This window comes from Heptranchias perlo, chromosome 28, assembly GCF_035084215.1.
Source record: "Heptranchias perlo isolate sHepPer1 chromosome 28, sHepPer1.hap1, whole genome shotgun sequence".
In the NCBI taxonomy this organism is placed as follows: domain Eukaryota; kingdom Metazoa; phylum Chordata; class Chondrichthyes; order Hexanchiformes; family Hexanchidae; genus Heptranchias; species Heptranchias perlo.
In genome coordinates, this window is record NC_090352.1 from 41,042,295 (window position 1) to 41,056,230 (window position 13,936).

A 13,936-nucleotide genomic window follows, 5' to 3' on the forward strand; every position below is an offset into this window, starting at 1 on the left:
TTTTTACCTCAACTTCACTCTCCCGCCTTTTCCCCATATCCTTTGACTCCCTTGCTGGTCAAAAATTTGTCTAACTCTGACTTGAATGTATTCAATGACTCAGTCTCCACAGCTTTTTGGGGTAAAGAATTCCAAGGATTCACGACCCTCTGGGAGAAGAAATTCCTCCTCATTTCCGTCTTAAACGGGCGACCCCTTATTCTGAGACTATGCCCCCTAGTTTTAGATTCCCCCATGAGGGGTAATATCCTCTCAGTATCTACCCTATCGAGTCCCCTCAGAACCTTGTATGTTTCAATAAGATCGCCTCTCATTCTTCTAAACTCCAATGAGTATAGACCCAACCTCTTCAATCTTTCCTCATAAGACAACCCTTCCATACCCAGAATCAACCTAGTGAACCTTCTCTGAACTGCCTCCAATGTAAGTATATCCTTCCTTAAATAAAGACACCAGAACTATACGCAGTACTCCAGGTATGGTCTTACCAGCACCCTGTACAGTAGTAGCATGACTTCCCAGCTTTTATACTCCATCCCCCTAGAAATAAAGGCCAATATTCCGTTTGCCTTCCGGATTACCTGCTGCACCTGTCTGTTGACTTTGTGTTTCATGTACGAGGACACCCAGATCCCTCTGTACCGCAGCATTTCTCCATTCAAATAATATTTTGCTTTTTTATTTTTCCTCCTAAAGTGGATGATTTCACATTTTCCCACATTATATTCCATCTGCCAAATTTTTGCCCATTCGCTTAACCTGTCAATATCCCTTTGCAGATACTTTGTGTCCTCATCACAACTTGCTTTTCCACCTATCTTTGTATCATCAGCAAATTTGGCCACAAGACACTCTGTTCCTTCATCCAAGTCATTGATATATATTGTAAATAGTTGAGGCCCCAGCACCAAGCCCTGCGGCACCCTCAGGGGAGTCATGTCAGAGATTTTAAATAAATACTTTGCATTGGGTTTACAGGTAGACTTGAGAATGTAGGTACACTCGAAGAGCACATGGAACAATTGATAGAGCTAAATGTAGAAAAGTAATTGGTTCTGAAAAAAATAGAACTCAAGGTTGATAAATCACTGGGCCCTGATGGCTGAACCCAAGGCTGTTGAATGAAGTCACAGAGAAAACAGAGTCCGTGACCATAATTTCTCAAGCATCTTTAAATTTGCAACTTGTGCCGTGGGACTGGAGAGTAACCAATCTACGTTCAAAAAGGGACAGATGGATAAATTAGGTAAATATAAACCAGTTAGTCTTAACATTACTACGAGAAGGATATCCAGGTATTGGAAACAGTACAGAAAAAGGCAACCAAATTGACATCTATGATGAGTCACCTAAGCCACAAGCCTGGGATTGCTTTCTCAGGAGAAAAGGCTGCTCAGGGGAGATATCATTCAACCATTCAAAATGCTCAAGGTGAATAGGTAAATCAAACCACAGTACTTTGAAGATTGCCACAACTTTTGAAGCACATGGGCTCAAACTTAGAAAAGGGGAGATGCACAGACAGTTTAGATTTAAGTACTTTACACAGAGAGCGGTGAACATATGGAATGGACTGCTGACTGGAGGCAGCCAGTTTGAAGGATTGGGCAATTGAGAGGGATTGATTTTTGGTATTGAATAGATGGACTACAGAGTGTTTTCTGATCCTGTGGTGTCCTATGTTTCAGGAAGGCAACATACATTGACAGAGCATGAACAAGTCTAGTTAAATGGCTTTTTAATCATACAAAACCAGGAAATTATAGTAATCTAATTATACTAGCAAAATGTGAGCACTGCAGGCATTCAAGTTGAAGCGTCTTGGCATTGCACATGAATGCACTGGGGAGCATAATTCAAAGTTCTCAAATTGTCTTGGTTTCGGGGGTCCTCCAGAATGAAGCACTGAAATGATTGTGCATATGTATATGCTGCAATTAGACCACACGTTGCTACTCAATAATTGGGGTTTCCCAAATCCACATTGATCTTTTAAAAGAGAAAGGAGGTTTCCGGACATATACTGTATCCAGTTAACCAGAATTGTTGTGAAAATGAAAATTTAGCTAAAATACAAGAGCCCCTTGAGGTCATTAACAGTGCTGAAAAGAACCTAAACAAGGAGGGGAAGGGGCTGGAAGATGAACGGGACTCTTACCAAGACCGTCCTTTCCAGTTCGACCCCAATGTCAAAATAAATGTATGTGAACATATGAAAAAGGACAGGAAAAGATCAGCTGGTCAATCAAGCCTGTTCAGTCCAGTTCTGGCATGGTGTAACTTACACCCACCGCCGCCCCCGGCCCCCACCCACCGCCGCCCCCGGCCCCCACCCACCGCCGCCCCTGCCCCTACCCCTACCCGCCGCCCCTGCCCCTACCCCTACCCGCCGCCGCCCCCGGCCCCTACCCGCCGCCGCCCCCGGCCCCCACCCGCCGCCGCCCCCGGCCCCCACCCGCCGCCGCCCCCGGCCCCCACCCGCCGCCGCCCCTCCTACCCCTACCCACCGCCGCCCCTCCTACCCCTACCCACCGCCGCCCCTCCTACCCCCACCCACCGCCGCCCCTCCTACCCCTACCCACCGCCGCCCCCAGCCCCACCCACCGCCGCCCCCAGCCCCACCCACCGCCGCCCCCAAGCCCCACCCACCGCCGCCCCCAAGCCCCACCCGCCGCCGCCCCCAGCCCCACCCGCCGCCGCCCAGCCCCACCCACCGCCGCCCCCAGCCCCACCCACCGCTGCCGCCCCCACCCCTACCCACCGCCGCCGCCCCCACCCCTACCCACCGCCGCCGCCCCCACCCCTACCCACCGCCGCCGCCCCCACCCCTACCCACCGCCAGTCACAGTCTCGAGAGGCAAAAAGAGAGAAAGAACCGTAGGCCAATTTAGGCAAAAATTCTGGAAAGTTCCTCACCATCCCCTGAAGGTAGTAAAACAAGTGCCAGGAGCTCTCAGTGACACACTCAATGACCACTTACCTTCTAAATGTAGAGATATTTGCCACTACAAACACCAGCTTTTAGTTTCTAAAACACCAGATTTTCTAAATATTCTCATTGCTGACTGCAACATCATTCATGTTAGGTTATTTTATCAAATACTGTTCTCTCAGTGATAGTGCATCACACAGCTGTACCACCAAAGCAACATAAAGTCAAGAAATGCATCTGCATAGTATTTAGTAACTATTCAACGGCTAAGCAATCAAACACAAACAGAAAACAGGCACAGCCACAGCACATCCTGCACAAGATGGACAGAATGTTTGTTAACCTACCTGCTGGTGCCTGCTGTTGAAGGTATATTGAATGGCATGAGCTGAGTACCGGTTTGGTTCCGCACCAAACGGGCCTTGACCTGGGGGGAAGCCTGAACTTGACATTTTTGGACAGTCAGTCAACAAAATGCTGTCTGGGAATCAAGCCACCACGTGATCATGTTTCTAGGAAACCACCTGAGGAAAAAAATGCAAGAAAAAAAAATCAGATATGTGCTGCGTCACTGCCGACACTGGTTCTGTCAACAGCTGCCTGTCACCATTTAACTCTCCTTCTGCCAAAGATCCTTTTACCATCCTTTACCAAGGAACCACCTTTCAATTAGAATACATTTCTTGCTCTAATTACAGCAAATACATTTATCGATAGCATGCACACCGAACAGTTAGAATCTATATTCTGGTGCTGCAAGTTAAACAGCCAGTTACAGAGACCATTTTCCACACTGGATTCAACCCTCCCACCAGCAGTATTTTGTTAGTAATTCAGAAATTAACCTGAAGCTGCGTTTGTGTTTGACCTGCAGCCACTGAACCTGCGAAAATACTGTTTATCAAAAGCCTGGCCTCGGATCAATTCTCCTGTTCGCCTCAAGCAGCTATTTTCCAGAAAACTAATTTTTTCTCTCATCTTCTTGAGCAGCACCTGGGTTAAGCAGGTAGCACTCCTGCCAAGGGTCCAAAGGCACAGATACAATTAATTATAGATCAAGAGAAGTGGAGCTGGGGGAGCTTTCTACTAACAACTGCCCTGTCGCAGTCAATCCGGGTCCCTGTCTACATATTCAGGTAATAAAATTCATGTAGTTGCCTGGATTTGACAAGCAATCCAGTTCACTGTGGAGGCTGCTCCCCCACCAACACACATATGTTCTCCTCATATTATACAGAAATTGTGTTTGCAGTTTCATTCCCCCCCCCCCCCCAATTTCAATGAAGCAGTAAGCATCTGACTTTGCAATACACAGTGCAGTGCATTAAAATGGTGATTAACTGGGTGCATAACAAATAGAATTATTTCAAACAGGTTTTAAAGTAGTATCAACTTGAAAAGCAAGATTTCTGACCACAGAGCATCAAGAACCAGAATCCATTAGTGCTAGATTCATTAATACCGCAGAAAAAAAAATCTTTTTAACAAATGTGCACTAAATGCAAAGCCCTCCAATAACACTGCCTATTCGGTCACTTCAACACAGGCATGGGCACTGCAGCTGCATGCAGCTGCAATCTGACACCGCTTTCCAGAACTGTGTGGTGAGGACAGATGCAATTGTGAGCTAACTGCATTCATGACTTGATACGTAGGCAGAGAAAGGTACAACCAGCAGTGCTGAAATTAACCCAGTGCAACCATTAAATCCAATTTTAAAAACTACCACAGTAATAAGATACTATCACAAATGACATTTCAAAAATAAATCAGGCATTGGGCTCCTTTGAACAAAAAGGGGGAAAAAATAGAACACTCCTTTAAATAAAGATGGAGACAGCACAACATTTCTGCCCCAAATATAAAATACAAACAATCCGAAGTAATCAGTGAAACTTTCACAACCGACCAGCATAAGAAATAGGAGCAGCAGTCGGCCATCCTGCCCCTCAAGCCTGCTCCACCATTCAACAAGATCATGGCTGATCTTCCACCTCAACGCCATTTCCCTGCACTATCCCCATATCCCTTGATGCCTTTAATATCCAGAAATCTATCGAGCTCTGATTTGAATGTACTCAATGACTGAGCCTCCACAGCCCTCGGGGGTAGAGAATTCCAAAGATTCACCACTCAAGGTGAAGAAATTTCTCATCTCAGTCCTAAATGGCCGACCCCTTATTCTGAGACCGTGACCCCTGGCTTTAGACGCCCCAGCCAGGGGAAACATCCTCCCTGCATCTACCCTGTCGAGCCCTGTATGAATTTTGTATGTTTCAATGAGATCACCTCTCATTCTTCTAAACTCTAGTGAATACAAGCCTAGTCTACACAATCTCTCCTCATACGACAATCCCGCCATCCCAGGAATCAGTCTGGTGAACCTTTGTTGCACTCCCTCGATGGCAAGTATATCCTTTCTTAGGTAAGGAGACCAAAATTGTACACAATACTCCAGGTACTGTCTCACCAACACCCTATATAATTGCAGTAAGACATCTTTATTCCTGAAATCAAATCCTCATGTAAGAAAGGCCAACATACCATTTGCCTTCCTAATTGCTTGCTGCACCTGCATGTTAGCTTTCAGTGACTCATGTACAAGGACACCCAGGTCCCTTCGAACATCAACATTTCCCAATCTCTCACCATTCAAAAAAACTCTGCATTTCTGTTTTTCCTACCAAAGTGGATAACTTCCCATTTTTCCACATTATATTCCATCCGCCATGTTCTTGCCCACTCACTTAGCCTGTCTCTATCCCCTTGAAGCCTCTTTGCATCCTCCTCACCACTCACTTGCCCACCTAGTTTTGTGACATCAGGAAACTTGGAAATATTACATTTGGTCCCCTCATCCAAATCATTGATATAGATTGTGAATAGCTGGGGCCCAAGCACTGATCCCTGTGGTACCCCACTAGTCACAGTCTGCCAACCTGAAACAGACCCGTTTATTCCTACTCTCTGTTTTCTATCTGTTAACCAATTCTCAATCCATGCCAGTATATTGCCCCCCAATTCCATGTGCTCTAACTTTGTTCACCAACCTCCTGTGTGGGACCTTATCGAAAGCCTTCTGAAAATCCAAATACACCACATCCACTGGTTCTCCCCTATCTATTCTACTATTTACAACCTCAAAGAACGCCAATAGGTTTGTCGAACATGATTTCCCTTTCATAAATCCATGTTGACTCTGCCAAATCTTATTATTTTCTAAGGGTCCTGTTATCACATCCTTTATAATAGATTCTAGCATTTTCCCTGCAACTGATGTCAGGCTAACAGGTCTGTAGTTCCCTGTTTTCTCTCTCTCTCTCTCTCCTTTCTTAAATAGTGGGGTTACATTTGCTACCCTCCAATCTGCAGGAACCATTCCAGAATCTATAGAATTTTGGAAGATGATCACCAATGCATCCACTATCTCTATAGACACCTCTTTCAAAACCCTGGGATGTAGATCATCAGGTCCTTGGGATTTATCGTCTTTCAGTACCATTAATTTCTCTAGTACTATTTTTTACTAATACTAATTTCTTTCAGTTCCTCATTCTCACCAGACCCTTGGTTCTCTAGTATTTCTGGGAGAAAGGGTTGCTGGGAGATTCCATTTCCCTCCGCTCTACCCCTCCCCTCCCCCTCAGTAACAGTGTATATAGTACACAATGAACTTCCATTTAGTGATCATATAGAATCTTTACTCTCACCCTCCTCACACTGTGCTGTTCCCTCACTGAACACCATTTAAAACAATGATTGGATTTACCCTGATGCTGAGATACATTATGTACAACCCATTAGCCATCCTCAGCAGGGAGACAGCCAATCCTCATGACTGAGCCGCTATTCCTCTTCTCCAGGTCTGTTTGGGTTCCCCTCTTAATTCACATTGGATAGTCCCAACTCTAACTCATCAGCCATTTCATTCACATCAAAACAAATCTCATCTGAAAACACCATCTCCGCCTCTCTACCCACCCCTCTCTCCTCCTTTAAAACACTCCTTACACCCAACACTGACTAAGCTTTTGGTCACCTGTCCTAATATCTCATGGGGCTCAGTGTCAAATTTTGTTTGATTATGCTGCTGTGAAGCACCTTGGGACGTTTGTTACATTAAAGGTGCTATATAAATACAAGTTATTGTTGTTGTTTGTGACCATGTACTTCGTGAGTAGGAGCGTTTAAAACTGAATCCTTTGAGGAATTGGGTTTATTAATCTTAATTTGGTAAACACACCAATTTCATTTATGTACAGCTTTTACAGTTTGCATTTAGTCCTAATTAGAATCCACAACCAAAGCTACCGATCTTATATCTTAATAGAAAAACAGAAAAAAATCATGGACTACGATTGCAAAAACATTGGTAAAAATCCCAGAATCTCATAGGTAACAAAAATGGAATTTGATTATTCATTGGCTGTAAAACAGTGACCCTCTTCCTCTCACTAGTTTCTAAATGGACGGAAGGCCGATTTCACAATTCCTTACACATTTCAGCAATTTAGACTTTAGTTTAAAAAACAGGCCCTGCAGAATAAAACTAGAGCTCATCAGCTGGGCAGTTAACATGGGGCAGCAGGGTACGCTCAGTTGCAACATGGTACAATGCTGTAGTCCCAACCAAACCCAATACTGAACAACTTGCATTAATATATCTCCCTTAACATAGAAAAACATTCCAAAGTGCTTCATAGAACCATAATCAAAAGATGGACACCGAGCAAAGGGGGAGATATTTGGAGGGGTGAACAAAAACTTGGTCAGAGGTGGCTTTGAAAGTCGGTCTTAAAGGAGAAGGACGTGGAGAGGCCACAGTGCCACATTCCCTGCCAGGCCCAGCGCAACACAGAGCCACAATCCCAGCCAGGACCAACACAGCACAGTATTGCATTTCCAGCCAGATGCAGTCTATAATGACTTGGAGACCTCTTCAGCTGAGTGTGGCACATTTCCTCCACAAACTGTTCTCCTACAACTGCCCACCCAGTCAATTCACTACCAATGCAAATACCTGCACATTCTGGATTCTTCTCAGCTTCAAATAAACTCACTTCTGGAGATCTTCCTGGTCAACACCGAGAAAAATTATGTAGCATTTCCGGCTACATCTTAACCTGTCCCACTGACCCGTATGCAGTCCTTTCTCATCTCTCTACAGAAAATTCAACATCAAAAAAATTCCAACAAAGCATGGACACCACTTCACAAATTTCATCCAGTGACAAAGCTAAGAGCTAACTCTGTAAAATGCTCCACTCAGCCTGGCTTTGTGGATCCCAAACAAGCTAAAAAGTCAATTCAGTGCATGGAATTACACTTAAAGCAGTGTTATCCAATACATTAGCCACTAGTCACATGTGGCTAATTACATTAATGGTTAATTAAAAAAATCAGTAATAGACACTATTGGTCATACGATCTCAATACTCATTCGCACGGCGTATGCATGTGAACTTTAACTTTTTTGCGTTTGGTGGTAAAATGGTAAGATGAAAAGCAGAGAGTGTTTTTTGATTACTGCTTATTGGTTAGCTGCTAAAATGGTGTACAACACGGGTATAATTGCTGGGCTTCAGCACCATGGAAACACCAGCAACATTGTGTGGAGAGGGGAGCTATCATTAAGGTCAGTTCGACCAATTGGAATAACTACTCCAGGCCAGCACAAGAAAGCAACACCTACCAATAATGAGCAGCTCCAACAGGGCACTTTGTGGAAAAAGATGGAGAGCGGGGGGCCGGGTCTGGTGCATCTCATTGACTAATTGCTGATTCACACAAAGTACTGTTCGCAACTGCAGAACAAAACCCAGAAGCTGCACCAAGATGTGCTATGCCTGAAACTCGTGCTAGAATTCTGAAATTTGCTGTGAGAAAGACTGCAACGTTTCGCACTGAATGGTGGTCGACGTTTGATGAGTGAATAAACACAAAGTACATTCACCTGTATTATGTGTGAGGCATTTACCACCAAAATTAGTGCATCCAGCTAAAACAGTGTCGCCTTAGCCATGCTTGTGGCTAGTCAGCGATATCTATTGGACAATACTGACTTAAAGGAACAGTGCTCATGGATTCCCAATTTGGCTTAATGCCTTGGTACGAGCACCTGCTGAGCACACTGATGTAATGAGTTGGAGAACAACAGGCTCTTCAGAAATGGAAGGGAAAGACGCAGGTCTGTCCCATGCTACATCACTGCAAGTCACTGAACAGAGTGTTAAATACATCAACATGTGTTATGGAAACACATCAACACTCAACTGTATGCCTCCTGGTTGACTACAACACTGGAAGGACATTGCAAATGATGAGTAAACTAATCGAATTACACAAATGATTCCTTTGAATTTCCCCCCCCGCCCAACAAAGGCTCACCGGCCACCCCACCATGTAATGGAAGTTGCAATTTACCCAGATAACACTGCACTTCAAAAAGTAATTCATTGCGTGAAGCACTGAGATATTTCAACATAAAACGCACTGTATATCATTATAAGTATCATTAAATTTAAATTAATCTAAATCTCACCTAGTTTAGTTAAAGAAAAGAAACACATTTAAAGCGCCTTTAACACAGTAATACGTCCCAAGTTGCATCACAGGAGCGTTATCAGACAAAATTTGACACCAATTCTATAAGCCACATAAGGAGATAATTGAAGCAAAATACTGCGGATGCTGAAAATCTGAAATAAAAGCAGAAAATGCTGGAAAAGCCCAGCAAGTGAGGCAGCATCTGTGGAAAGAGAGTTAACGTTTCAGGTCGAAGGCCTTTTGTCAGAACTGGAAGATGCTAAAGAGTTACGGTTTTTAAGCAAGTAGAACAGGAAAAGGAGCACCAAGCACCAAAGACATAGCTTGGCTGGTGGTGAGAAGGGCCCTTCCCGTCAGATCCTTCATGCACTCCCGGACTCTCAGCACCACCGCACACTGTCCCCGAGGAGGCTGCGGTGCAGACGAAACCGTCACCCATCTCCTTCTGGAATGCGCCTTTGCAAGGAAGGTCTGGAGAGAGATGGAGTGGTATCTGTCCAGGTTCGTCCCGAGCAGTTCCGTAACACAGGACTCTGTGCTATACGGGCTGTTCCCGGGGACGCACACCAAGACAGACATCAACTGCTGCTGGAAGACCATTAACTCAGTGAAAGACACCCTCTGGTCTGCCCAAAACCTGCAGGTCTTCCAGTGCACGGAGCTGTCCTCGACCGAGTGTTGCAGACTGGCACATTCCAAGGTCCAGGACTACGTGCTCAGGGACGCACTGAAGCTAGGTGTGGCTGCTGCAAAGGCTCTGTGGGGAAAGGCAACCATTTAGAGCCTTCCCGCCATTGTATACCGAGGGGCTGCAATCAGGGAAAACCCCCCCCCCGGACAGAATGTAAAATTCAAATTGCTGTAATGTACCTGTACTGAATCTGTAATGTACCTGTAATGAATCTGTAATCAATAATCTGTATTGAGTATAATGCAATGAGACACCCCAGAGTGTCATGAACTGTAATTATGTCCAATGTGTTCATTGAACTGTACTTGATGTAACCTGCAAATTGTATAATCTGTATTGTGTACGTTTGGAATGTGATGACAACTGTATTGTATGTTTTGCTGCAAATTTTATGAATAAAGTATATTTTTTGAAAAAAAACAGGAAAAGGAGGGTGAGGGGAGGAAAGAATAAAAGGGAAGGTCTATGATAGGGTAGACCTATCCTATCCCCTCCCCTCCCCATTCAGCATTCCGAAGGGACCGCTCCCTTCGCGACACCCTGGTCCATTCTTCCATCAACCCCAACGCCTTCCTTCCCACAGCACCTTCCCATGCGAGGGCAGAAGATGCAACACCTGCCCTTTCATCTCCTTCCTTCCACCATCCAGGGCCCCAAACGCTCCTTCCAGGTGAAACAGTGGTTTACTTGTACTTATTTCAATTTAGTACACTGTATTCGCTGCTCACAATGCAGTCTGGGGAGACCAAACGCAGATTGGGTAATCGCTTTGCTGAACACCTCCTCTCAGTCCGCAAGCGTGACTCTGACCTGCCGGTCGCTTGCCATTTTAATTCTCTGTCCCACTCTGACCCCTCTGTCCTCAGCCTCTTACACTGTTCCAATGAAGCTCAAGGAACAGCACCTCATCTTTCATTTAGGCACTTTACAACCTTCCAGACTCAACAATGATTTCAATAACTTCAGACATAATGACTGCTCCCATTTTTTTTTCATTTTTTGGACTGCAGCTGCTGGTTATGGTTCTGCTTTTGACATTTACAGCTCCTCTAGACCAATTGTTTGTTTCTTAACCTGTCCCATTACCACCCTCCTTGCCTTGCACCATCCTCCCTTTTGTCATTTAAACACTCTTGCCCTCTACTCTATCACAGACCTTCCATTTTGTTCTTTCCTCCCTGGATCGGCAGCCAACGTAGATCAGCGAGCACTGGGGTGAACGAGACTTTGTGCGAGTTAGGATACAGGCAGCAGAGTTTTGGATGAGCTGAAGTTTACGGAGGGTGGAAGGTGGAGAGGCCATCTGGGGAGCATTGGAACAGTCAAGTATGGAGGTAACAAAAGCTTGAATGAGGGTTTCTGCGGCAGATGAACTGAGGCAGAGGCAGAGATGGGCGATATTACAGAGATGGAAGTAGGCAGTCTTGGTGATGGAGAGGCTATGGGGTCAGAGTTCAGCTCAGGGTCAACTAGTACGCTGAGGTTGCAAACAATCTGGTTCAGCCTCAGACAGTGGCCAGGGAGGATAGAATTGGTGGCTAGGGAACAGAGTTTGTGGCAAGGACCGAAGACAATGACTTCAGTCTTCCCAATATTAAATTAAAGAAAGAAGGATATATAGAACTTGCATTTATATAGCACCTTTCACAACCTCAGGACGACCAAAAGCGCTTCACAGGCAATTAAGTACTTTTTGAAGTGTAGTCATTGTTGTAAAGTAGAAAACGCGGCAGCCAGTTTGTACACAGCAAGGTCCCACAATCAGAAATGAGATAATGACCAGATAATCTGTTTTAGTGACGTTGGTTGAGGGATAGATGTTGTCCACAACACTGAATAAATTCCCTGCTCTTCTTCAAATAGTGCGATGGGATTATTTACATCACCTGAGGGGGAGACTGGGCCTCAACTTTGCACCTCCGCATTACTTCCCTATTACTGCATGGAAATGTCAGTCCAGATTATGTGCTCAATTGTCTGGAGTGGGGCTTGAACCCACTTCCTGACTCAGGGACAAGAATGCTACCACTTAGCCACGGCTGACAACTTTGGAATTAATGTTCTGCAAATTCTGTTCATCCAATTGACAAAGGGTCCCAGCCGAAAGATTAAACTGTCCTTTTTAGATGGTAATGTACCTGCTGCGTATGTTTTTAATTCAAACACTTTATTGTTGCTATGCAAATTAGATACAGGTAGGGCCAACATGCAGATGTTATATGTTGCATGCCCAATTTTATGATCTCCTGAAGATGATTTATTCTTCAATGGCACCAGTCGCCTAAGTGGTCATTCTTCAATTGTGAGCTGAGACAGTGACTGTCGGCAGACTATTCCACAAGGATATCACAGCTGAGCCCTAATGTAATTCAATACAACGGGTGTTGTTGAATTTGGTACAATTGTGGTCTGTATGGTTCAGTATCACATCGTATGGTGCATTTGTCCACTAAGCTTTCCGGGGATGCTGCTGTTATAATTACTTTACAGTGCGAGTCCCAACTCCTTGAATCCATAAGCCACATTTCTGTCGGCCAGGTTAACAATGGGACATATATCACATTGGTAGTGGTGTTGCTCCAAGAGCCTCCATTCTCAATGGCAGTATTACTGGGGCCACAAATGTTTAGTTCTAACAGCATAATACACGTCAACCCTAGCCAAGTATAACCCATCATGGATTCCAGGCATTACATAAACTCCTCCTGACAAACCGAAGCTGATATAACAGTAATCCATTGCCAGATTGCCATCATTTGCTTACTCCTGGACAGAGGTCAGCGCAATTCTGGACACTAACTTTTAGCCCTGCATTTGTAATCAAACCCAAAACACATCCCATTTTTCCAGAGAATTTAATTTTCCAGAATCCACATAAATATTGGCAATTTCTAGATTTTTTTAGATGCAGCATTAAGACCCTCCTTCAGCATTAGACCCTCCTGCTAATGTGGTGGCTGTCAGGGAGTAGACTGCAATATGTCAGAAGGAGAAAAACTTAGCAATTTAAGTTGTTCAAGCAATAGTTCAGAACAGCATGAATATCAACGTACTGTGCCACGGAGAAGTCAACTCCACATTGAGTGCACAATCTCAGCCATCTTGCTCCATCGAGATATGAATCAGAGGTCAGAGACTTCCCCACTGAACAGGAGACGGAACGTCACCCCAGGCAGCTCTCACACACCGACTTATAACAGCAGTTCTGATGTTCTTAGCACTGGCAAAGACTTGGGAGCAGGTGCCCATATAAGCAGGATGCTGTGTAGCAAGAACACAACAAAGATGGAGATAGGGTCTCAGTTAGAATACTTTGTCCAGTTTTAGTCTCCTTACATGATGGGTGATATTGAGGCTTTGGAAAAGGTGCAGAGGAGGACCAGTAGACTAATTCCCAGTTTAAAGCATCTTAGTTATCAAGATAGGCTAAAAGAGCTGGGTGTCTACACTTTAGAGAAGCACAGACTTAGGAGTGATCTGATCGAGATTTATAAGATGATGAAGGGAATAGATTGTGTTCAAGTTGACAGTTTGTTCCAATTGAATAGGTTAGGGAGGACCTGGGGTCACAATTTTAAGTTGTATAAGCCCAGATCTAGGTTAGGTGTCAGGAGGTAGTACTTTTCCCAGAGAATAGTGGACCTCTGGAACAAGCTGCCGGCTCGCTGGATTCCTTCAAACGAGAAATGGACTTGTTTCTTGGGGGCAGGGGGGGGGCGGGGGGGAGGGGGGGAGGAATTTCCCAGATTTTCCCCTCCAAATTGGTT

General features: G+C 44.8%; 1 protein-coding gene across 1 annotated transcript in view; it reads right to left on the bottom strand.

The window, feature by feature from the left end:
• Positions 1-13,936, bottom strand: part of ncor1 (nuclear receptor corepressor 1) — a 334,377-nt gene that overhangs the window by 300,853 nt on the left and 19,588 nt on the right. Inside the window, exon 2 of the mRNA XM_068008588.1 lies at positions 3,280-3,456. Coding sequence (XP_067864689.1) covers positions 3,280-3,384 — 105 coding nt within the window. The 5' untranslated portion in view covers positions 3,385-3,456. The remainder of the gene's footprint in view (positions 1-3,279; positions 3,457-13,936) is intronic.